Source organism: Tribolium castaneum, chromosome 5 (genome assembly GCF_031307605.1).
Source record: "Tribolium castaneum strain GA2 chromosome 5, icTriCast1.1, whole genome shotgun sequence".
Lineage (NCBI taxonomy): Eukaryota > Metazoa > Arthropoda > Insecta > Coleoptera > Tenebrionidae > Tribolium > Tribolium castaneum.
Window position 1 is genome coordinate 4929832 of NC_087398.1, and position 25063 is coordinate 4954894.

The following is a 25063-nucleotide window of genomic DNA, read 5'->3' on the forward strand; positions in this document are numbered from 1 at the left end:
GGTAACGTTTGATAACGGAGAGATGAATGCTCTTATTTATACTAGAGTTATCAGCGATTACTTTCATTAACCGGAAGAATTTGCATATTTCTTTGTGTTATAGGAATAGCGGACAGGTGACATTCATACGCTTTTTTTCGCATTACGCAATCATGGGTGCGCGGACTTTGTTTAGGTTGCACTTTTATGGTGCATTACACGCCTTTAGAATTAATTATTGCAAGGAAACAATGAAAAACTGATGCTCACCTTTGGATTAAAGCTGAAACATCTTGGTCCAAAATACGAGCTGATTTTCTGAAACAATTAATTTGTGTTAATGAGGTCATTAATAACCGAATGAAAATACATATTCATGATTCTTCGATAACCAGGTCACGTGCAAGAACGTAAATACAATGTGTAATGAGGAAAAGTAAATTTTGTAAAAGTGAGACAAGAATGCGAATTGAAAAAATCTGCGGAAATTCAGATTTAACGGTTCCTATAAATTCGTATCAAAGGCTCAGATTTAGTTTAAGCTTTTGAATCCCCAATAATGGAAGTTTTGTTAATTCAAGTCATGAAATTTCACAAAATTCAATCACAATATCTGCCCTTTTCGATTAATTTCATACAACACTTTTGACAATATCAAGGATTTATCTTTCACGTAAATGGAGAATTATCGCTTAAACGGGATCGATTTTCGATAAAGCGTGACATGCCAAGACCTTGTCGAAATTTCGTTTCCTCCATTAACATAACTCGTTACCAACCTAATAATTAACCCCAAAACTGTGTTGGCGTTGTATAAATGACAACATCACAAACACGTGCATCAGCTGCTCGAGGCGTGTATACAATATATTGTTATGTTGGTAACAATATTTAGACAGCAGATTAATTCAAAAATGTGATTTACGTCACGCAATTATTCGCGTTAGTTATTTGTCACAGTGTACCTACGAGTAGGTACAAAAAAAACCACTATTAACTGCAAAATTAATTTTTATTAAAACTTCATGATAACAAGGGGTGCTTTACAAAACGTGCTTGAAAAATCCTTCTTGTGGCGATTTACCACTCCCTGCGTCCCCATCCGTGTCCCCATTCTTCTTCCTCGCCGCCTCCTCGGCCGCCCTCTTCTTCGCCACCGCGGCCCCAATGTTCCTCGCCTCCGCGTCCTTCTTCTTCGCCACCTCCGCGGCCTCCTTCCTCACCCTCATGATGATGATGGCGTTCTTCTTCGCGTTCCCGGTGATGGTGGCGTTCCTCCTCTTCACGGTGATGATGTTTTCGTTCTTCTTCACGGTGATGATGGCGTTCCTCTTCTTCACGATGTTTTCTTTCTTCTTCTTCACGGTGGTGATGTTTTCTTTCTTCTTCTTCACGGTGGTGTTTTCTTTCTTCTTCACGGTGATGATGGTGTTCTTCTTCACGTCCGCGGCCTCCTTCTTCGCCGCCTTCCCTGTGGTGATGGTGTTTTTCTTCTTCTCGCCGCCGTTCTTCGTGCCGACGTTCCTCGTGATGGGGGCTGGCGTGGACCGCCACCAGGGCGAGGATGACAACGAGAGCGAATAGAGTTAATTTCATTTTGTTGGTACAAGACGTTTGACAACGTTTTGATGTCGAGTCTGGGTGTCTCGAGGGTATTTATATGGCGATAATTAAGGGGGTTTATGCAAAAAATTTATTTCGTCAAGGGTCTATGGTAATCGGATTAATTAAGGAGTGATTTCAGTGTTACAAATCACCATAAGGTTGCCGATTGGATTTTTATTTTAGGGTTGATTAATTGAGAAATCTGGTACAAGATCGTATTTAATTGTAAACTATTAACGTGTCGTGCTCTAGATAACAATTTCGGTTGTTTTTGTTTAATGAAAGTCGGGGAAATGCGTCGATTAACTGTTAATTGCGGTTTAAAGTAAGTGTTTAATTGTTGGAAAAGTGAGGATTATGAGTAGATATGCAAAAGTTGGGATTAGCTAAATTTAGAAAGTCATTTTCAACACTATTACGTTTTGGACGGGTTTCAGGAAAAGCAATTTCAAATGGAATTGTAAAACTGAATTTTGGCTTCATATCTACGCTAATAGAAACTGTCAAGGGGACGGTGCAAAAGGTGCATCACGAACCGGTCATGATATTTCCAGACACGTTTTGTATTTCATCGAATTTGTTGTGTGCATTCCGGGAGTTCTTTATTTCGGAACGATTTTACTACTAGGAAAGGACACTGTTTATCCGCTGATTTATTAACAAAATATCAAGAGCTTCTAGAACAACCGAAATTTTCATTAATTTTTCCCAAAAAATGGTACAAGGCTAGTTCAATTAATCATTGCATTGCAAAGTTAATGAGCAGAAATGCGGCCAATTTGAATGCTTGATTCATACATGGAGATAATAATCACTCACGGAATTTTTCAGGAAATTTTGAAAAATCCTATTAGAACATTCAATAAATTTAATTCAAACAGGGAAAAAATTGTAACCAGCCTTGCTGTCATTTCCTGCTGTAGGCTAACCAGTTTTCCCTTTACAGAAAAATCGCTCGCACATATTTTCCTGCTTTTATTTTACAATAGCATAATAGAACTGCAGCAATTCCTCAATGCAATTGCATCATTTAAACATTTTTCTTTTTTTTTGACCTACAATTGATATAAAAAGCGCTCTTTCTCAACCAACAATCAGAGAAAAAGAAACAGTTCAAGATGTTCAAATACTTCCTTATCGCTCTCGTGGCCATCTTCGCCGTAGCTTCGGCTTACCCCAGTGGCATTATCGGGCATGGAGTTATTGCCGCCCCTGCTGCGGTTATCGCCACCCCCGCCGTAGCTGTCGGTGTTGGCCATCATGGACTTGTCGGAGCCCATGGAACCCTCTGGGGTTGAGAAATTATAACAGTGCACTATGTGAAGTCCATCCATCATTTTTTTAGATTTTTGTACACTTAATAAACATTGAGGCATGTATTTTTTGTGTCGTTGATTTTCCCGAGTGCCTTTGTTAAGCCACGGTTTTAATGAAAATTACTTCGGCGAGAGGGCGATAAGTGGTCGGGTTAATTGTAGGTCGCCACCCCGGTCTCATTTTCTTACGGATTTAATTTACCGGGATACTTGCACGAGCGATAATTTTTTTCGGATCAACAGGAGCATGTCGCAGACGATTCGATAAATTGTCGAATTATTTGAAACTGTTCCAAAGCCTGGAATTATTTCCATCTGGTTAATATCAGCGCCTCTCGGCGGTAATAACACCGTTTGTTCGTATTCGGTTTAATGAGACACTCGTCGGCACTTAGAATCGCGCAGATTGGCTCAGGGAAAAGAACCGAAGACATTTAACCCAAATTCATGTGCGATATCATCGTCATACACTCGGCTAAATTCGAAATCAATATCCCTTTATACAGCATCATCTGATTGTGAAACGACTATCCTTGATCCCTACTGTAATATTTCAACGGTTTTTTTTTCAACGCGAAATGCGTTACACCGATACATCGGCAGACATTCATCATGGGTTTAATGACAGTTTTTGGCGGCTTGTAGCGAATTTTGTCCTACAGGAGATGATGAATCTCCAATTGGCTATTTTTCGGTTGTCTTTTCCTGTTATTGTGGAACGGGATGGGGATGTCGATCCTGTAATAACTTTTTCCACCGGAATGACTCTTTTCGGCCCAACAGGAACGACAAAAATGACTTTGTATTCAACTTTTTCCCTTCTATGTAGTGAAAAGGTTATTTTATCTTAGAGGACGCGTTTGTGGCAAAAAATGGAAAACTACGTTAAACCACTATTACTGTCATTAAAATTTTAGTTCAGTCGCACTGTATGTGCTTACAAAGTTTAGAAATAAGAACAAGTATAGATATTTGTGGCGCGTTTTTTGCTGTTCCGTTTGTACACGCTGTATTTATTTTATTTCTTGGTGTTGTATTGTTAAATAATTGATTTAATTAATATTTTTTCTATTGGAATCATGATGCTAGAAAATGCGACCATAAAGGGGTCTTTGTAGCTTAAACTAATCAAAACTATCAAATAGGATAATACCAGGTCCAACACATGCCTTTACGACACAAATCATCCAAAGTTGTCGGAAACGCCAGATCTGAATTAGCACGCAAGAGCAGGAGAAACCAATTACAAACTTAATTTTTTATTAAGATTTATGAAAAAATATGTTGTCCGGCGCTTGTTACAAGTAATGGGATCTAATTTTTCCATTATCTGCGATACCATTCAACTTCAAGTTCGTAAAAAACCCACATTAAAACTTTCTGACTCGAAATTAATAATAATAGAAATCGGTATGATGGATGAAGTAGCGTATGACGTTCGATCGTGGCCCCGGCTCATGAAATATGCATCCAGCCATCCAAAAAAAAATCTGATCCTTTCCTTATCACGCGTTTAATTTCGTTATTTAATTCAAATCCTGCCACTCCTCCAAGTCACCTCCTAATGTATTCGTCGGCGTCGTGAATAAATCAAGAGGTTCGCGTGTGTTCGGACCGTTTTAGCAGAGAGTGACACGACGGAGGATGGTACCGAAATTCTGCAACGATAATTACCGACCGCATTGGCGCAAAAACCATTGAATTTTTAACCATACAAATCGAGGCTAAGAGGCACTGATTCCGTTCCCGAGCAGGGCTTGAAACCGTGCCAAACGCCGTGGAAAAATTCATTCATGTTGCTGGGGTGTGTGTGACGGGACGATGGATTGTTTTGGAGGAATCGGTGTAATTTGTCAGACAAGAAGGAATTTTTGTTGATGCGAATTTGCATCTTGATGATGAGGCCGAAGCCGCCACCGATCTTCCACAAAATCAACAGAGGATTATTCATAAATATGCAAAATTCTGGTATCATGTTCATAATGAAGTTTTGTTTTGTAAACCCATCGACGGTGTAACCAGGAAAGTGATTAATCATCAAATCAGATTATTCTTTGTTTTTGTTTTTCGGCCAAGACCGACTTTGGGAGTTTCGGAGTTCTTTTGTTTTTGTTATTATGCTCGAAAATAAAAGGGCATCCGGTTAATTATTCGGGCACTCTTTTCGGAGACAAAAAATCAATACGACTCGAGAGAGAATTTGAATTAAATGAGACCGTGTTATGCACGTGTAAGCATATTGTTACAGTTTTTTTGTAATGTTGCATGGTAAAACTGAAATTAATTAGCTCGTAGATGTTGCTAAATAGTTAAGAAACTCGCACACTAAAATAATAATTAAATTGCTGAAATTTCTTGGAAATTTGTCGGAGGGAGATTGAAACGTTTCAGCTCAGCTGAATACTCTCAATTTCCCGGAAACCCCGGAATTATGAAATATGTTTTATGTAAAATCATTCGCCGGTTATCGATTTGACTGATAAATACTTGAAAATGGTGCAAAAGTGGTTACTCGTGCAGCAATTAAATTTGTAATTTGAACTACTAGAAAAAACAACCGCCAATAATCAAGAAATTCTCTTAAACATTTTCATTCAATTTTACGGTCGTGTAAGCATCGTAACGCCAGGAGAACGAATTAAATGCAAATAAACGATGCCTATGCAAGAGATTTTGTATTTTTACTCGCCAATCGCTGGTGTTGAATTGGAAATTTTGCGGTGGGTTTGTTTGAGTTCGAGTGGGACGAGTGCAATGTTCAAACAATAAAATCATCGGAAGCGATTCTGTAAATTAATTGCGATACAATAGGAAAATTTCAGGAATAGAATTACACTCCTGGTTTAACGAGAAATTCGTAATATAAACCGGTGAAAGACGAGCGAATTTGATGGAAGGGTGAAACACATAGTTCTCACTTTTTTGGCTTTGCTGGATGTTACGTTCACATCCACTACCGGGCCCTGTCATAAATCATCAGCAAAACACGAATTCTATTTTTATTTTGTTCAGAATAATATTTCGAATTACAAAATTACATTTATCGTCAATATTTGCGTTCCTGTATTAAAAACGTGCGAATAAAACGCAAAAATTACCCAATTTAGGAAGTTTTCAGTTTGAGTTTTTGAGTTAGAAACTTAAAAATGGAATACGAGGCTAAAAAATAAGGAATAACTCTTTTTTCGAACAAGTATTGTCATTTTTCAGTTTATTTTTGAATATTTCTGATGAAATTTCGTTTAAAAACAAACGAAATCAAGTGAAACAGGCAAATTATAACATCAATGGCATTTAATTTTTGTTTTATTTGTTGCGTGTTTTTACAAGAGCTTACAAAATAAATGAGTTTTAACTCCAAAAACGAAGTAACTTGACTGGAATAAGATTTAATTAATAGCAATTTCTAACAAATTTGGTAATTTTTCAGCCAGTTCTAGCGAGATTTTGTTAAACCAAATTTACTAAATTTACAAATTTTATCTCAGAAAAAGAAGAAAACAACAAAAACGAGCTTAATCAAGAGAAACAAACATAAATTTCGATCTATTATGTTCCTGCTAAATAGAATAACTTTCGATTTAATTACTGAATTTTCGTGAAATTTTAGTTCTAACACGTTCTTAAATGCCCAAGAAAAGCAGATATAGCTAAAATTACATTTGACCAGAATATTTATTGTTGTAAAAAGCTATAATAAATAAATCTCTAGTAAAAATCTGGTTGAAATAATCTGATTTTTAGCTACTTTTAGTGGAATTAAAAAAATACTTTTTATCTCATAACCGTATTTAAAAATGTGAAAAACGCATTTTTTTTGTTTTTTTTTTGTAAAACGTAACAAAACTTTCGGAAAGAAAAAAAGAATTTTCTGTTGGAATAAAATTAGTGATTTTTCACTTTCTATTTCTCACTAAAAGCCGACAATAGAGTTTCATACACGTGTTTACTTGGTTGAAACATGTAAAAAAAATTGTACAATTTTCCATCAAAAGTTTTTCGGCTTGTTTTTGAAGAAGGAACGAGTTAAATCGCTTGAAACGAATTAATTGAACTATTCCAACTAATAAAATTACAACAAGTTGTATAAAATTTTGTGATTTTCCGGCCAGTCTTAGTAAAATTCATCAAAAAAGTTTTGTTTTGACCTCAAAAAATGTGTTTAAACTTTCGTAAATAACAAAAATAATACAATTATCGACATTTTTGCAAATCTTGCAAAATAAAAGTACTAAAACACTAAAAAAATAAGAATTATGTAGCGCTAAACTGTGCTTTTTCTCCAAAACAATATTTTTTTATGTTTTTTGGTTTATTTTTGGCTCAACTTTGCACAAAAATTAAGTAAAGCGATAAAATACCCCCAATTTCGACTTATTTTTGTGGATTTTAGAAATTTTTTTACTGACTCTCGTAAATTAACTAAGTATCTAGTAATTCAAAAATTAACGATACCTAGTGGAACCGGCAAAATACTTTACATCAATTTTAATCTAATTTAAAGAAAGAGTCTAAACGTCGCGATGAATTCCAAAATTGTTTTTTTTTAAATCCTTAGTCATTTCAAAGGATGATAAACGAAATATCAAACTTCTCTCAAAACTAGTTTACGATTTCTGATGATTTATGACAGCCGCAATGGTTGTGGCCGTCGTTTTCAATTTGTGTGACTGTGGTACTATTGACAAGAGCCTGGTGCAGTTGAAGTGCTTTCAGCGTTTGGCAATTTGCTTATTGCACATGGTGCACTAATGGTCATGTTCTCCCCTTTAATGGAGTTATAGTCAATCAGGATTGAATCATTTCGTGTCTGATAAGACAAGCCAGGCATCAGGCCGTGACAGATGGCGGCCTAATTAGCATCCCGATGCCGGAAGCCGGCGTCGGTTGGTGCGTGCTTGCAAGATTTTGCATCATGCAGGCGAAATGTCGGTCGGGTCGAATCGATGCCTCCGAGTGCATTGACTGCGGCCTCTGTGCCCCATTGTGGCCGCAATATTTCCTCATTTTACCAATTATTTAGCACCGAAAATGCGGCGTGTTTACCAGACGTCTGTCGTCCGAGTCGTGGGCGTCGCACATACACCACCGACGAATAAATCTCTTGCCGAAATAGCGCTTTTCGTGAAAATTCGCCGACGTGCCCGGAATAAATTAAGAAGTGGTTTATTTTTAGAGCAGGATTTGCGCGTCGATACCGCTAACAATAAATAATGTGACATTTAAAATGAGTCACGTGAACGGAAACTATTCCCGGTTTTGGTTGTTTTTTCGGGAAATGGGCGAAGGATCAGTTCCGGACTGGATGGAATCGATGGAAACGGAGCGAATTTACATGCGGTCTCGTCGCTGAAGTGTTGTAGTGCACTGCAGCGTGAAAGAGGGAAAAAACGAAGTGCACGGTTCTAAGCTATTAAAACTTTAGTACCGTCATAAGAAATGTTTAAATTTGCTTGGATTCTTTTAAATAATTTCGAACGGATGGAGTGATATGGGTCGGACAGCTGATGAATAAAAGATGGGTTGATTTTTGGAGATGCGTGGTAGTAGATGTGGCACTTGTCCCCCCCACTTGGCCGCTTGGAGGGGATAAACCGGCGGGTGGGGGTGAATGCATCTGTTCTACTCATCGTTTCGGAGAGATGTGTAAAATTAACTTTGTTGATGGAGCGATCGCATTGGCATTTCGCTAGACAAAGTAACACCGCTAACCTCATTATCTCTTTATCGATCACGGCCGTTATGAACTGATGCAAGGCTAGTGCATCGTAAACTATACAATGTGCTATAAATGAGACGGTTTAGTGCACAAATCGCACAATTTGCCTCATTGTAGCAATAAATCGAGATTGTTTTCCTCCAAAGTCCAAAAAACATATGCTTTCCCCGTCAAAGTGATAACGGAAAGAAGTCCCCCGGGTGCTCCACGTGATTAATCGAGAAGAGTTTCACGTTACGTTGTGTTTTTGCGGGATAATTAGAACGGATCAAAGCCTGCCTCATAACTGGCCTTTAGTTACAAAGGTTTTATAGGGGGTTTCTTTGCGGAAACGGATTTGTCGGTTTGAACATTTCCAATCTTTGTTCGATTTGATTAATGGCCTGCTAGGATCGCACCGATGGCCAGCTGTATTGATGCCCTAATTTACTAAAAGCCCTTTGTTGGAAACGAAGCTTTTCGGACCGTGTGTGTGTCTGCGGGATAATAACTCAAAATAAAAGGGAGAGAAAGAAACGAACAAGACGTCGATTTCGATGGAGGCACTTCTGACACGAGACTAGAAGCGACATTTTTCACTTTCTTTCTCCGGCACGTTATTTTTTGGTGCAGCAACGTTTGATAAAAACAGGTTTATTTTTTTTTCTTGATCAAATTGAACGGAAGTCGATTTCGCCGCACAGCGTTTGAATTTTAACAGTGGCGAAATGCAACGACCACACGAGAAAAAGAAAATCTGGAATTATGGTACGATCAATACTTTCAACGAGCGGGATTTTTTCCTCTGGTGCGTTTTAAGACGACGATAATCCAATTCGTCCGCTCCAGGAACTGCGATACACATCTTATTTTACAATTTGGAAATGAACAAGGGACTTGTCGGAATATTAAATTTCTATAACTCGGAGCGAAGTTTGCTCATGAGATTCCGCGTACAGGATTGTAAATAACGACTTTACAAAACGGTATAAATGTGATGTTGAAATAACGTTAAATATTAACGTTGATTTCGACGTCTCCGCTAACCGAATATAAACACGCCGTATTTATCCATTTCGGTGGAAAGCATCGTCGTTTGGGGGCCATCAAAATGCCCTTTCTTCTTCCTAATGTTATAGTTATAGTTTATAATTTATTACGTCAGGATTATAGGGTAAATAAACTACGATCTTCTCAACAGGACCTTTTAATTTTACTTTACTCTACAAAAGCCAGTTACAGACTAACTTATTTTCTAAAAATCCAGACATTCGGCATTCATCTTTAACACATGTTTCCCATCTTTCACACTCGCCCTAAAAGCCCTCACACACACTAACCATTCGGACCTCCCAAGCATCCCTTACAATTCTACGAATTCATATCAACTTGATAAATTGTTATAGTTATAGTTTATAATTTATTACGTCAGGATTATAGGGTAAATAAACTACGATCTTCTCAACAGGACCTTTTAATTTTACTTTACTCTACAAAAGCCAGTTACAGACTAACTTATTTTCTAAAAATCCAGACATTCGGCATTCATCTTTAACACATGTTTCCCATCTTTCACACTCGCCCTAAAAGCCCTCACACACACTAACCATTCGGACCTCCCAAGCATCCCTTACAATTCTACGAATTCATATCAACTCGGCCTTTCCTGACAATGTTCTCGTCCTCGAGAACACATCCCAACCATCTAATCACTCATTCCCCTAATGACACTTACCATAACTTAAAATAACGAAACTAAACACTCTACTTATGTCCCCAAATTTTTCTAATAATAAAATTCCGATAAAAATTTAACATTACCCTTAACACTTGTACAACCTACTTTATCTTAATTATTACTCCTCTAAATTACTAACTAATTTTAATCTGTCTACAGAAATAATTCCTTTATAGAAGCGACTACTTTGTTGTTCGCCTTCTATATCTTGCACTAAATATCTATCATTCCCTATAAATTTAACAATCTCATAGGGTCCTCGATACTTAGGGCTCAATTTACGACTTTGGCCGGTCGACGGTACCTCAGCCCGTACCAACACCAAATCCCCTTGCTTGAAAACCCTAGCCTGACGCCGCGATTTATTAAAATTCGCGCACATACGATCCGCATTTCTTTTCAGCCGATCCGCAACTAAATTTTGCTCTTCTTCCGTATTTAAGCGTGTATTTAAATCGCGTATTTCGGCTGCTAACGGATTATTAGTGAACCCGTCTCGCGTGTATGTCCGGACCAAACTAAAAGGCGTTCTTTTAGTGACCGAATGGGTTGCATTATTAATAGCCCATTGTACTTCGCTTAATTTTTCGTCCCAATCACTACCTTCTATGTCATCCGTACTTGTACTTAAGCATGTTATTATCACGTCGTTTACTTTCTCCACTTGTCCATTCGATCTAGGACTTGCTGTTGCAATTTTTACGTGTTGGATTTCACAATCACCGCAAAATTTTTCGAACAACTTCGAAATGAACGCTGTACCTCTGTCGCTAATTATTTTATTGGGCTTTCCATAATTAGAAACGAATTCTTTCAAAAAACTAAGAGTTCCCTCGGCTCCTACATCCGGCAGCGCTTTTAATACTGTGTACTTACTAAAGCCGTCTATAATAGCGCATACGTATTTGTTTCCTGTTTTACTTGACGGAAAAGGGCCCAAATGGTCGATATGCACCACCTGAAACGGAGTACTGCCTTTGTCTAACGGGTGCAGCATTCCCGGTTGCCTCCCCCGCGGTGTCTTACTATACAAACAGTTAATGCATCGATTGATATATTTTCCTACCTCTTCCCGCATTTTTGGAAAATAGTAGCTCTCTTTTATTTTGTCCAACGTTTTATCTATTCCCAAATGCATAAGTTCTCTATGAGCGTTACTAATTATATCAAATCTTAAATCGACAGGTACATACAATCGCCACTTTCCATCTTTTACCCGATAAACACGACCATTGCATAACGTAAATTTAGAGTGCGTTGCCTGATCGCCCTCTTCTAATTTCTGTAAAACGCTTTTAGTTTCATTGCAGGTACGCTGTAATGCCGCTACCCAATCCGTATTTATCTTTATCCCCATGACATCTGGAAGTCCACCCACTGGCACGGCCCGACCAGCCTCTACCGCATTTCGGCTAAGGGCGTCTGCTACTTTATTGTTTTCGCCCCGGTGGTACTCAACGGTATAATCAAACTCTGACAACCTAATAAACCAACGCCCTATTCTTGGATGCATATCTTTTTTATTTGCCAACAATTTTAAACTGTTACAATCAGTACGAATTACAAAATGAATCCCTAACAAATAAACGCGAAATTTCTCTAGTGCCGCTACAATTGCTAAGCATTCTAGTTCATAGCTGTGGTATTTCGCTTCCTCGGGTGTCGTTTTTCGGCTGTAAAATGACACCGGTCGCAATGTTCCGTCATTCTGTTTCTGCAGAAGCACGGCACCTAACCCCGTTGAACTCGCGTCTGTATGAAGTTCTGTATAGGCGCCCGTGTCGAAAACGCAAAGGATTGGTTTGTTCATTAACGCTTTCTTTAACGACTCGAACGCGTTTTGCTGTATTACCCCCCATTTAAAACTACCTCCTTTTTTTAATAAGTCACTGAGAGGACGGGCAATAATTGCAAAATTCCGGACAAAACGCCTGAAATAACTAGCCAACCCCAAAAACGATCTGACCTTGTGTACGTCTGTAGGTACCGGAAACTCAGCCACTGCCCTAAGTTTATCCCTTCCCGGTTCAATACCCTCTTTTGAAATTGTAAAACCCAAATAATCAATTTTTGTCATAAAGAAAAAACATTTTCGCAAGTTTAACGTCAAGTTCGCGTATCTAAATCTATTAAATAACAATTTTAACTTAGCTAATCCTTCCTCTACAGTTTTGGACGGAATAATAATATCGTCCAAATACGCCATCGCAGTGTCATATCGCAAATTCCCAAGAACTATGTTTATTAATCTTTGAAACTGCGAGGGCGCATTCGCTAACCCAAAACTCATTCTTTTAAAACAGTAGACCCCATCAGGGGTAATGAAAGCCGTCTTACCTCGCGCGTCCCTCGACATTGGTACCTGGTGGTATCCCATGGACAAATCCACTGAGGTAAAGTAGATTTGGCCCCGAAGTCGATCCAGCTGATCGTCGATTAACGGCAAGGGGTAGTGCTGTTTCACTGTTTTCTTATTGAGCGCTCGATAATCGACACACATCCTCACTTCCCCGGACTTTTTCTTTACGAGAATTACCGGACTTGCAAATGGAGAATCAGTTTCTTCAATTATATCGGCCTCTTTCAATTCGCGCACTATATTTCGCACTTGTTCTTTTTCGGAAAACGACATACGATACGGTCGATAGACAACTGGTTTATCGTCTGTTAATTCAATGTCCATTTCTACTAGATTCGTACATCCAATTTGCTTAACATTTCGGGCCACTAAATCTCGATAATCATTTATAAGTTCCAACACTTTTTCCGCGTCTTTCCCGGCCAAATCAGTGTTGATTTCACACGCGTCAATAGGTTCCGTGTTAACATCTCGCCGATGTGTATATTCTCGACACACGTCCCCTCGCGCAACACTTTGATTTTCAACAATTTTTATGTCCTTTCCACTTATATTTAAAATGGGTAACACCGTGTCACCGTTCCTGTCTGTGCTTATTACACATCGTGGTACCCACTCTCCCGACTCGCGTAGTCCACCTTCGACACAAAGGGTACTTTCTGGTGTCTGTGTCCTGACTGTGATGTGCCCCAGGAAGTTATTTCGAATTACAGACGCCTCACTCGCCCACAAAACCGTTCTTGGAGCATTATTCGCACCGTTCTCTTCACATTTTCTTATTATAAGTTCGTGAGGTGTTTTTACAATTTCGATGTGCGGCTGTTCGGTGTATGGATGCCCGATTATCACTGGAATCTCCTGGGTTTCCCTCGGCACCACCAGGAGTTCGATCTGGGCGTTGATGCCGTCGATTTCTACATCCACCTGTGCGGCTCCTAAAACACTTGTAACTGCACCGCCGTAGCCCGTAACGTCCTTCTTCTTGTCCCAGTCACACATAAGTTTTAATTTGGGTACATAATCATCCCGGATGACACAAACTTCCGCTCCCATGTCCACGTAACCCCTAACTTCCACCCCGTTAATTTTCACGTCCTTAAAATACTTTAGATTGTCCGACTGAGCATTTATTGTCTTTACTTGCGCCGCCACTTCGTTTGCAGTAGCACCCCGTTGCGAATTTTCGTTTCGCCCTACTACTTGTCTTTCTCGCGAATCGCGACCCGGTACTTGGCACTCGCGCGCGAAGTGTCCCATTTTCCCGCACTTAAAACACGGAAAACATTTGGTGTTATTTTCCACTCTCGGAGTGTTACAGTTTTTAGAAATGTGGCCCTCTGCTCCACAGCGAAAACACTTTCTCTTCTCTGGCAAAATACGCCTCTCTGGAACCGAAATTAAATCCAACCGTTCATTGTTCCTCAAATCACGAAGAAGCTGCCACTCATCGTCGTGTCGAACAGTCAGCAGAGATCTCGCAACTTCCCTGGACTTCAACCCCGTGAGCAGCATTTCTTTCGTTTCCGCGAACGACAATTTTAAATCGCGACACATCGCCATTTTTGCGTAAAAATAATCTTCCGCGCTTTCACTGGTTCTTTGTTTTCTCTCCGACATCTCTCTAAACCTTTCGGCGAGCGTTCTTCGATCCGTATAATTTTCGCGGAATCGCATCTCAAACGCTGCCCACGTTGTTAAGGTATCCTGGTGATATCGATACCACAACAACGCGCTATCTACGAGGTGTTGACGCGCCACCTCCAACAAAATTGCATCACCCCAAAATTGACGTCCCGCCATGGTTTTGATGTCCTGTAACCACTGTAATGCGTCTGATGCACCTCCTTTTCCATTGAATACGCGTAAACTTTGCGTTAAATCGGGCATTACGCAATACCCCATGTTTCTCGACGCCCCAGGCGCCTCCACCCGGCCCAACGGAAGACTGTTCTGCAGGCCACTTGTCTCCGACACCACCCCGTTTCCAGACGACCCCAGCGTCCCCGACGCCTCCTTATCTCTGGACAACTCCTGTATGTCTGGCGACCCTGCTACCTCCTGGTCAACCGCCGCCGCCGCCGCCGCCGCCGCCGCCACTGTCCCTGTCTGAGCCTGTAACGCTTCGCTCACCGCTGCCTTCACTAATTGTAAAATTGTCTCTAAGTTCAAAAATTCCTGTCCTGATTGAGGGATGATTTCCTTCGGGCTTTCTTTATTCTTATCGTCCGTCATTTTCCTTTATTTCTTTGACCACTAACAAACTAACACTAATAAAACCAAACTAAGTCTCCACGAATAATTTTTTTTTTCACGATCCCACTTCTGATAAATTGTTATAGTTATAGTTTATAATTTATTACGTCAGGATTATAGGGTAAATAAACTACGATCTTCTCAACAGGACCTTTTAATTTTACTTTACTCTACAAAAGCCAGTTACAGACTAACTTATTTTCTAAAAATCCAGACATTCGGCATTCATCTTTAACACATGTTTCCCATCTTTCACACTCGCCCTAAAAGCCCTCACACACACTAACCATTCGGACCTCCCAAGCATCCCTTACAATTCTACGAATTCATATCACTAATGTCCCTTTTTCACAGCGAATTAATTTTTTCTCACAAGATCAGGACCCGATTCTAGCTTTATCGGGAACTGAAGTTTTTATGAGCGAAACGTTTCTTCTCGTTGCAAATGAGGCTCGATACGTAGACGTCAATAATGCACGAAGGGTTTGACGGCCGAGATAACCTTATTTGTGTCGCCGCGAGGGCACTAACGCTCCTCCGGGTCGCTGATTTATACCGGTGCGAGTTTTTCCTTCATTTCTCTGGTGTATAAGCGAGTGCGCGCCGCACTCATACAATAAACCAGCAAGATTTGTATTAGAAGACAAGGACTTAAGTGGAAAATACTGATTTCATTACAACGACGCGAGTGTGAGAGTCACGTTGCTGGTTTATTGTCACATGTTAGGCCAAGAAATTAATAAATAACTTTGGAAAAAGAGGCCAAAGAGCGATTTTTTGAACGTCTTGATGTGTTTTTTGGTGTAATTTATTGGTGGTGTAACCCCTTTAAGGTGATGGGTTGTGATCACGCAAATTTTCATGCATTCGAGCCGGCTAATAAGGTAATGGCCGCATTTGCGGGAAATACGGTTTGTTGTCTGGGAAATTGGACTGTGGTTTTTTATCAGTTCCGCCTTTCCTGATAGAATCAAAAACATGGAAATGAATGGTTTTTGAGTACTTTTTTGAATGCGACACATTTATTGATTGTCCTTAACGTTCCGGAAGTTCCGGATAAGTCACAAACACCTGGATGGAAATTTGTTCGAGATTTGATTGATTGATCGTTTCTAATGGCGCAGTTCCATCAATCGGGACTTGTTGGTCCGAAGCGCAGTTAATTGTTGGGCTTTCGAAGGGTTATCGTCGATCTTTTTTCGGGTTAATCCACGACTTGTTGCTGGGATTAATTCATCAAAGACCGGAAACTACACCATTTTCCGGTACAATAATTCATGTTTTTTAAAAAAAATATGGTATTGATTGTTCCTTGACCTTGTTGGAGTCGGGTAAGACTTTCCAATTAGTCCCCCGACTATTTTGATTGGCTTCTCCCGGAGTCTGGAAGATACGACTGCGCTTCTCTCAGCGAAAGAATGTACCGATAATGATTTTTCTCTCGGCCGACGTATCAATCAAATTACATCGAACTTGTCAACAGTGCAAAACTGGAAAAACACTAGAACGAACCGTTCCGAGCCAGGAAATGAAAAGTCTAAATATCAGTGCGTGGGACATTTTTCATCGTCTCGGTTTTTACAAATTTGTCGTTTGAGGGATGAAACACATTTCTCATTTCCGGTTTTAGCCTGGCGATGTGAATAACGTGCTGTGTATAAAAATAACGAGAGATTTTTATTGGACGATTACATTAATCAACAGAGGAAACGAAATAAAGTTCGACGAGATTAAAACTGGAAGCTCCGCAATGGATTTCCGGAGATGACAATTATTAAAAGTAAATCTCCGTTGTTTATGGACGATCACTAAAACTCGTAGATACTTTTCGTAATAAATAAAAATCGCGGATTGCGCACACATGTTGTTTTTTTCGTAAATGAACAAACCGACGATAGTTTTGTTCATTAGCAAAACCGATGAATAATAAACGAGAAAGTTTTCTAAATATTTTCGTTAGAAGAATGACTATAAAATTAAAATGAGAAGCTATTATTAGCTTTTTTAATGAACCTCAAAGCAGACCTTGGACAACTTAAAGCACTTATGTCGACAGTGTTTGGGGCGGAGTTTGACAAGTTCATTGTCAAACTTCTGAAGAAGACCAAGGGGAGGAGCCAATTTTGATATAAATTGCTGACTTGGGACCCTTTACATTGATAAAACTTAAAAAGAGGGGAGAATTTAATGTTCACGAAGGGGGCGTTCTTTGATTTTTTCTATTTTTACACGTATATAAATTTAAAGGTTTTTAACAATGAGAGAATGAACGGAAAAAGGGGATAATTATAGGGTGGGGCACGCCAAGTTTATTGAAGGATTCTATTGTTGTTAAAAGGGGGCGTTACTTCTGGTAGTAAAAGCTATAGAAAGAAAATTGAAGACTATTCGTCTGCACTTATAGAACATCACCTTTCACGATTTTAAAAGAACTTGTAAAAGTTAAAGCAAGCAGACAACTAGGCAAACAACGTAAAATCTCCAGTTAGAAGAATGGTGGATAGAAAACGGAATAGTATTTGTCTCCATATTCCATTATGAACTTGTACAAACACCGCTGACAATGTATCGTTATCGTCGGGTCATAAAACAGCATCACAACATCAAATTCGCATTTTATAGAGTTCTTCTGATGACAGAACTTGGACTTTTTATGAACTCGATTTGTCTCAAATCCGATGTCGTAATTCGTCTCAATTGCTATAATTTTATTTTTTACGCTCTTTAGCGCCGAGTTTTCGCATCAGAAGGGGATTAATTGCTCGTATTGTGATCTTAACTAGCAGAACTTCCGAAGTTCGTTCAACTTGAAAAACAACTTAGCCCCGACATAATAAACCGATTTAAAGACAGTGGCGTCAATTTCGAAGCCGATGGAGCTTAGGGTTCAACTTCTTTATTCGTCTCTTTTTCCTTGGACCAGGATAACGACTTATTTGCCAAGTCGCCCTTGAGGCAGGTAGCCTTTAGTCGCGTCAAACGGGATTGATTAAAGTCCATTTGGAGTTTTTCCGTTGTAAATAACCGAACATTCACTTCCGTTTTACGGTGATTACGATTCAATTCAAACGGCGAAAATTATTTCTATGTTCGATAAACAAGTTGTCGTGCGGAAAATGTCGCAGTAATCAGGCTCTTGACATTCACCTGCTTCGCCCGTATAGAAAACTCTAGGAGTTGCGTGTAATTGCGCCAATGTCTCGGAAATTATGACAATGTCGGCAGACGTCTGCATGTCTGTATTAAAACTTGGCATCGGACGAAAATGGGGAATTTTTCCGAACGAATTGAAAATGCAATAAATCGGCGTAGAAAACACTGGCGTTAAACGCACCACGCCTGTGTCTAAGCTCATGAATAATTCACCTTCTTTAGTACAACAACCTAATTACACACTTGTAAATTACGAATGATAAATGGAAGGACTTATGAAAAATTAATTCGCTCGAGAAAAATTTCTCCACGGTAATAATAGACTCTAATCTCGCGTATGAGCTGTCAAAACAATCAGCCTCGCGTGTTCCTCGGGTTGTAAACGTCACCATAAATTTCCACACACCATTTAAAATATACACAGTTTATTGTTTTATTTATTTATTGTAGTAATTGTAAATTGTTAGGTTCCTTTCGTGTCGGTTTGTTGATGCAAAATATCGTTTTTTTGGGGGCGGAGGGAGAGAGATAAGAAGTCACCCCTGACATGTATTAGCTTTTTTATACGAGATTAAAGACGATTTATGATCTCCGAGAGAAAATTTCGCATATTGCTAATAATCTTCGCGTTTTATTACACTTTTTATGCTAATTTTTATGAGCGACAAGTTTATAGGCACGTACAGAAACACGGTAAATTAGAGAAAATGAAAAAGTGTGAAATGGTGCGGAAATTACGAAATTATAGAGTAGAAATTGATGATTTCCAAAAATTAATTTACGTTAAGGGAATTTCTAAAAAATGGTTTAAATCAGTTTCTAACACAAGAGACGTTTCAAAATTGGTAAATTCCTGCAGAAACGTGTTTTCCGAGTCAAGTCCTTGTGGCATTCATAAGCGAATAGAAATATTTGCTCTCGTAGCGATTTTCGCCCCGTTATTTGAATATCGTTTTCAAGAAGCGGTGTTTACATCTCATGCAGCCGAATGTAAGTTGCAAATCTGATTTGAAACGGTCTAAATGTGGGTAACGTTGCGTTCGAATTTCGTCGAGTTAACGTAAAGTTTCCATTTCTCGGTCAAACGTTCCAACTTAAATCTGTTGATTCTCCGTGTTCTTGTAAACAAGCCGTAATTTCGCGAATTGCGAACCCACACAATGCCTCCATTCTTCGGCATTCTCATTAATCAAATCAAACATTTAAACGTCGCACTAATCTAAGACAATTGGAAAGAGGTGAAACGAGGTCCGAAAAATCGGCTGATTGTTGTTTACCCGCTCGGATTTGGAGCACAAACAAACAATAATTTTTCTCGATCGGTAACAGACGAATAGTCTGGTAAAATCTCGTATTATTTTATTCTTATCCGGCAACGTGACGTCACACAAAAAGTGAATTTTTAATGGACGAAGTGTGTTCTGTCTTGAATAAATACGAAATTTATCGCTCCCTTAAGTAAATAGACTCGCCTCCAGTGAAAATTTGCACGAATTTCGAATTCTCGGCACGTTGTCTGGGAAATTCACAAGCTGTTGGAGGTGATCCTGCGAGACGTTGCGGTGGTGCTTTCTATAATCGAATTTTTTCGACCACCGGAACGATAAGTTTCGCCGTTGCAGGAATTGTACGGCTTATCGAGGTGATTTAAGTTATCAACTGGAGCAGGAATTTTTATGCTGCCATAACTGCCAACTTGCAGGAAAACGGTAACAAGTGGGACTTTATTCGAGACAGGAATGCGTATAAAAGTCGAGACAAGACTTTCCTGTAAATTCCTGCTACATGATGGAAAGTGTAATCAAAAGTCGAATAATGTACAGAATGCCTTTCTAGGTTTTCGCCGACGCTCTTACTTTAAATATTCCTGCAAATGTAGCAGGAGTTTCGCCTTTTGATCAAGTTTTTGACGGATGTTTGAAAGGCCGTTCGATAAATAATTCGACATTCTCTAGGAATAAAGCTCACCTTGAAAGGTCTAAAACTTTAAAATCGTGACTGCGCATTTGAACGCAAATCATCAAAACACACTTTAAATATTCATTGATTTATTTCCGCCCCCGTTATGTTCCTATTAATCCAAAGTATGAGACTATTTTTAGTTACGTAAACAAAAATTCGTCTTGTCGAGCTTTTGTAGAGCTTTTAAGAATTTTTAACATGATGATAAAAGGGGAGAACTTTTTAAAAAGGACGTGCGCTAAATGCGCTTCTTTGATTCCCGGCTATGCAATTATGGGACGGTGAAAGGGTTCAATAATTTTGCGAGATTTTTCATTTAGAATTGACAGGTCGTTAACTGACTTAACGAGCTCTCGAATCAATATTTTTAATTATGAAATTTCCAAGGGAAAGGTCAGTGATTTTATTTTAACGAGACAAGTATCGTAACTTTATTTCGTGCAATTTTCCTAATAAATTACTCAACAGAGGCTGCTAATGGAATTAAAAATAGAAGTTTTGGAATTTTGATGAAATTATCTCAAGGAATTATTTTTATCAAGGACGGTTTGTTTGGTTGATTATGTGATTCCAGTTCGAACTGATAGCGGGATTACATTACTTTATAAATACAAATCGATTTCTATAAATAACTGAAAAACAATAATTTCATTTTATTATTTTTAGTTTTCGCATTCAATCCATTTTCCATCATAAATGAATCAGGGAATGTTTCATTTATTACTCAAGTGTTTTATACGTTTATTAATTAATTTTGTTACAATATTGCGTTATCACTTTCATGAACAACAAAACAAATAAATTTGATTTTTGGTATAAAGTAGTATAATCACGACTGTCAAATTAAATTTGGGGAAACTTTTTCATTAGTCCCTTATTATAATTAAAATTTGAAACACAAAGCTTTGTTCGGAGTGCTCGAGGCGTGTAATGAAAATAGTTACATACTCTCGAAAGTCAATACACCGGCCACTTTAAACCTAATCAACACAAGTATCCTTGAAAAGTGAACCAGATTAACCAAATTTTTGTTATTCGTTTGTCCTGTAAATGATAGATATTGCCAGTTTGCTCACCCTGTATATTCATCCCTACGCATCTCTATTGACCTACGCAATCTTTATATGTTTACCGGAGGCCAACGCCTACACGTTTACGCATTTCGAGTCAAAAAGTATGTGAAAAAACTTTCATCGTGTTGTGACAGTGTTCGGAATAATGGCAAGATCTCAGCCAGCTGGTCTCTTACTCTCTCCATTCATTGATTTTTACGAGACCGTCACTCGAAAATTGCGCAAAAATTTCTGAATGGACAAGTCGAAAAATCGCTCACTTTCCGGAACAAACAACACCGAAAAAACTATCTCTAATATTTGATCCGTACCTTGTAGTCGATGATATTTTCGAATTTTTTCGGGGCGAATTTTTGTTTTGTGGTTTTTCCAACCAGCGTTTAGCACAGGATTTACATGTTCGATGAGGCGTCGCGACGCTCCGCGCCTCTCATCGATAGACGCGTCGATTACTTTTCGACATTGTGGATTTTCGCGGCACGACGGCACCCGGGTTACACGCGTGCATCATCCGCACACTGGACTGAACAACGACGTCGGCGTCGAGACGCCGCGGAACAGGGGTGGGACGACGCATCCCCACCATACGGCACGCCGACAGACATTTGACTACGTTCGATAGGGATGCATGAAAAACGGCAACGTTACGGCACGGAACGCGACGATTCGGCACGGAAAGCGTAAAGAAGGAGCAAGGATTCCTGCTCCAAAAGCAGGAACAGGACAATAGGATCGAGTGAAACCGTATAAAACGGCGATAAATTTGTTGTTGTTGTTCGACACGGAGTGAAGTGAAATTTTGATCGTAAAACGAAAAGTCGAGTCGTAAAATCTTCATTTGGAAGTTTATATCGCGGATATTTTTCTAAAAATTTGAAATTTTGTGACACTTTCTTGTCCATTGATTTACAAAAGCGAAACATTTGTTTTGTAAATATTAATCGATTTGTACACAAGTGCCTGCAGCATTGGTTAAATGAATTATATTCTATTTTTAAAAGCGAATGTTTATGTAATGTTATTGATTTCGACGTGAGAGTAACATTTGCCCGGATTAATGTTTTAATAAAATGTTAGGTACTCGTGTATTTTTTTCCGTATGTTACGTATCATTGAAAGGGGGAAGAAACAATATATTCTGACTAAACACAACTGTTTAATGTAACATACAATAGAATTAACTTTGCGAGTCTCAGTTTCATAAACAGTGGTGCTTCTTGTTTAAATTACTACAACATATATTTGAAAGCAAGCAAATGAAATAAAACGATTTGTTTGCACCTCGAGCTGTTTCAGACAGGCGTTTCAAACGCAATGGTAACATTATCTAACGGCCTTGAAATCTTTATAGAGATGAAATCAGCCGAAAATGCAAGGGGCGGAAAAATTATCATTAATCACCAAAATAAGTTTTGAATTCTTCATCTTCGTAATGTAATAGCTTAGATAATTGCTCATAAAATACTTAACTATTTTTTAAACGAAATTGAATTGGGAAATTAGAATCTTCCTAATTTATGAAATCATGAAACAAAATAAAAATGCTCGTTGCAATTTGGAGCTGTTTATTTGAAAAATTAATCCAAAATCGATACAAATTACAAATAAACATTGGGGATTACATTCATTGCCCGTTATTGTTGCAAAAGTGAGGCTTTTTATGAATTTATGAGTTTGGTCGATAATTTCAATATGAATAGCCAAATCTCTCGATTTACTATTGCCATAATTTCGCACCGATTCATAAAAAATTATGTGTACGCCTCGTCGTCGGAACGCGTTAACAAACCGATAATAAATGATGATGGTTTCCGGTCGGCTTTTCACTTTTCTTCGTCCATTTCCAGTGGTAAAAATTCCGTCCGTTGTGACGTCAAGGGCGTCGATTTTTTCCCTTCTGCATGAATAAATGGCCTTTGAGGAAGTTATCAAGCTCGTAAAAAACTTCATCCCGACTTGAAATAAATGCAAACAGGACAAAAGTTTGACTCGAATGCGAAAGAACAATCGATGTTTATTTAACTCGAAAATACCCGCACATTTTCCCGGAAAATTGCGCCATCAATAATGGGCGAGCATCTATTTTTAATGTAAAACAGCAACTTTAAAATTCGCTTTGGAGATGATGCATCAAACGTTGAAATGAAACTTGTAAAAAATCGACCGTTTGTTTATTTCGAATCGGTGTTTGTGACTAATTGCCCGCGTAAATCACGCCTTTGACAGCTTTCGCCGTCGTGCCTAAATTAAACGAAATCCTCACCCATCATTTGACATGTCTTAGAAGTCCTCGTAGTAATTACGAGACACGAAACAATTAAAATAAAATTATTTGGCAGAGACGAATCGATAAATTTCGCCGTCTTTGCTACAGGAATTCCAATTAAATCGAGGATAATTGAGTGGCGAAGTGTTTCCGGAGGTTTCGCCCGGCACCTCCACCATATTTGTCAAAGCGAATAATTCTCCACTAATTGCTCTGTTTTAAAAACCAGTTGGACGGCCGGATCCACTTTGGAAAATCGGTGATGAGTGGCGGAGGAGTGGCCAGAAATATTTGCGAGTCCCTTTCGAAACTGGGGTACCGGTCCGTCTTCATATCGGTCCTGGGCGACGACCCACAAGGGAACATCCTGAAGAATTTCATCCCGAAGGATCACCTGGCAGGGGTGAAGGTATTGCAAGGGCGCAGCACGGGTCAGTGTACCATCGTCCTGGACCGGAACGGCGAATGCAAATTCCTGGCAGGCGATATGGAAATTCATCAGCACCTAACACCGGAAATGGTTTGTTTTATTTTTCTAGTGGTCGTTTATTTTGTCGCGAAAACGGGAGAATAATGCGTCCGGAACCTAGGCGAGAACTTAATCAATGTCGGGAGCTGTTCGTTGATTAATTCTCCGAAATTATGACTCTGTCGTCGTCGCGTAATTTAAAATCTTATTATTTTTTCGGCGACGAGATTAAATCGTATAAATTATACAACATGTTTGGCAGGGTCGATACATATGCATTTGCTAATTTACAAAATCTAGATTTGAATGCACGGTATTATCTGGGTTTTATTTGTTTTGCTGTGAAAATAAAAGCTGCAAACTGATAGTACTGATTTATGACTTCAGCAGGAATTCGTGTGAGGATAAAACTGGGACAACAAAGTCCCACGAATTCCTGACACACTTAAAATATAAAATAAAACACTTGGAATTTATCGTTTCGCAATGTAATTATGACAAAAATTTCATCGAGGTGCACCCATTTTTTACAATACATAAGTCCAAAAAATACGAGCTGAACTGATGATGTAACAAATTCGACCGATTGATTTTTGCTGTATCTTCCAAAGGTTTGTATAACACAAGTTATACTTGTAAGTTTGTTAATAGTATTTTTTAATTTACGATTTTTAAAAGGATGTTGATATAATAAAATACGGATGGGCTAAAATTATCCCAATTTTTTCAAAATTTATATTTTGGTATTCAAGCTGTTGACTGTGGCAAGCAATCGATGAATAAATGTTGTTTTGTTCCAGAATTTAGTAAAAAAAAGTCGTTACTCAAAAAAAGTTTATTCATTGTTGTTAGGTTTATTAAAAATTCTCTATTAAATTTGAATTTTGCAAAGTAAATGGCATGTAAATTTAATTGAACATTAAGAATTAATTAATTATTAATAAATTCAATTTGAACTGAGCTGCTGCTTATTTGGCAAAGGTCAAATTAATTTCGAATTATAATTTGACTACAATTAAATGTGCGCTACAAAATGTCAGTTACACAACGAAGCCACAAGTACATTTTGAACTGTACTGTCGGTATGAAAATGGTTGTGGAGTTAGCTACTGTTAGTGTAACTTTTACGCTGAGTTTGTTTGTTGTGGGTGGGAAATAATTTATAGCCGTTTGAAAGCAAATAAAAGTCATA

General features: G+C 38.6%; 4 protein-coding genes across 5 annotated transcripts in view; 1 reads left to right on the forward strand and 3 right to left on the reverse strand.

Moving 5' to 3' along the window:
• The window catches only part of LOC103313155 (tetraspanin-1), a 36695-nt gene extending 14984 nt beyond the window's left edge, over positions 1-21711 (reverse strand). For both annotated transcript variants that reach the window (XM_015980349.2, XM_008195671.3), the window contains exons 1-2: positions 21448-21711; positions 250-297 (exon numbers count right to left, since the gene is read on the reverse strand). The gene's annotated coding sequence lies outside the window, so the exon portion shown is untranslated. The remainder of the gene's footprint in view (positions 1-249; positions 298-21447) is intronic.
• The window catches only part of slmo (slowmo), a 94646-nt gene that overhangs the window by 66813 nt on the left and 2770 nt on the right, over positions 1-25063 (reverse strand). The window lies entirely within an intron of this gene.
• The window catches only part of LOC663878 (uncharacterized), a 64497-nt gene that overhangs the window by 19735 nt on the left and 19699 nt on the right, over positions 1-25063 (forward strand). The window contains exon 7 of the mRNA XM_015980320.2: positions 23632-23922. Within this exon, the coding sequence (XP_015835806.1) occupies positions 23632-23922 (291 nt within the window). The remainder of the gene's footprint in view (positions 1-23631; positions 23923-25063) is intronic.
• On the reverse strand, positions 973-1616 carry LOC107397981 (histidine-rich glycoprotein). Its single transcript, XM_015980357.2, has one exon. The coding sequence runs from the start codon at positions 1573-1575 to the stop codon at positions 1060-1062; it is 516 nt and encodes a 171-aa protein (XP_015835843.1). The 5' UTR covers positions 1576-1616; the 3' UTR covers positions 973-1059.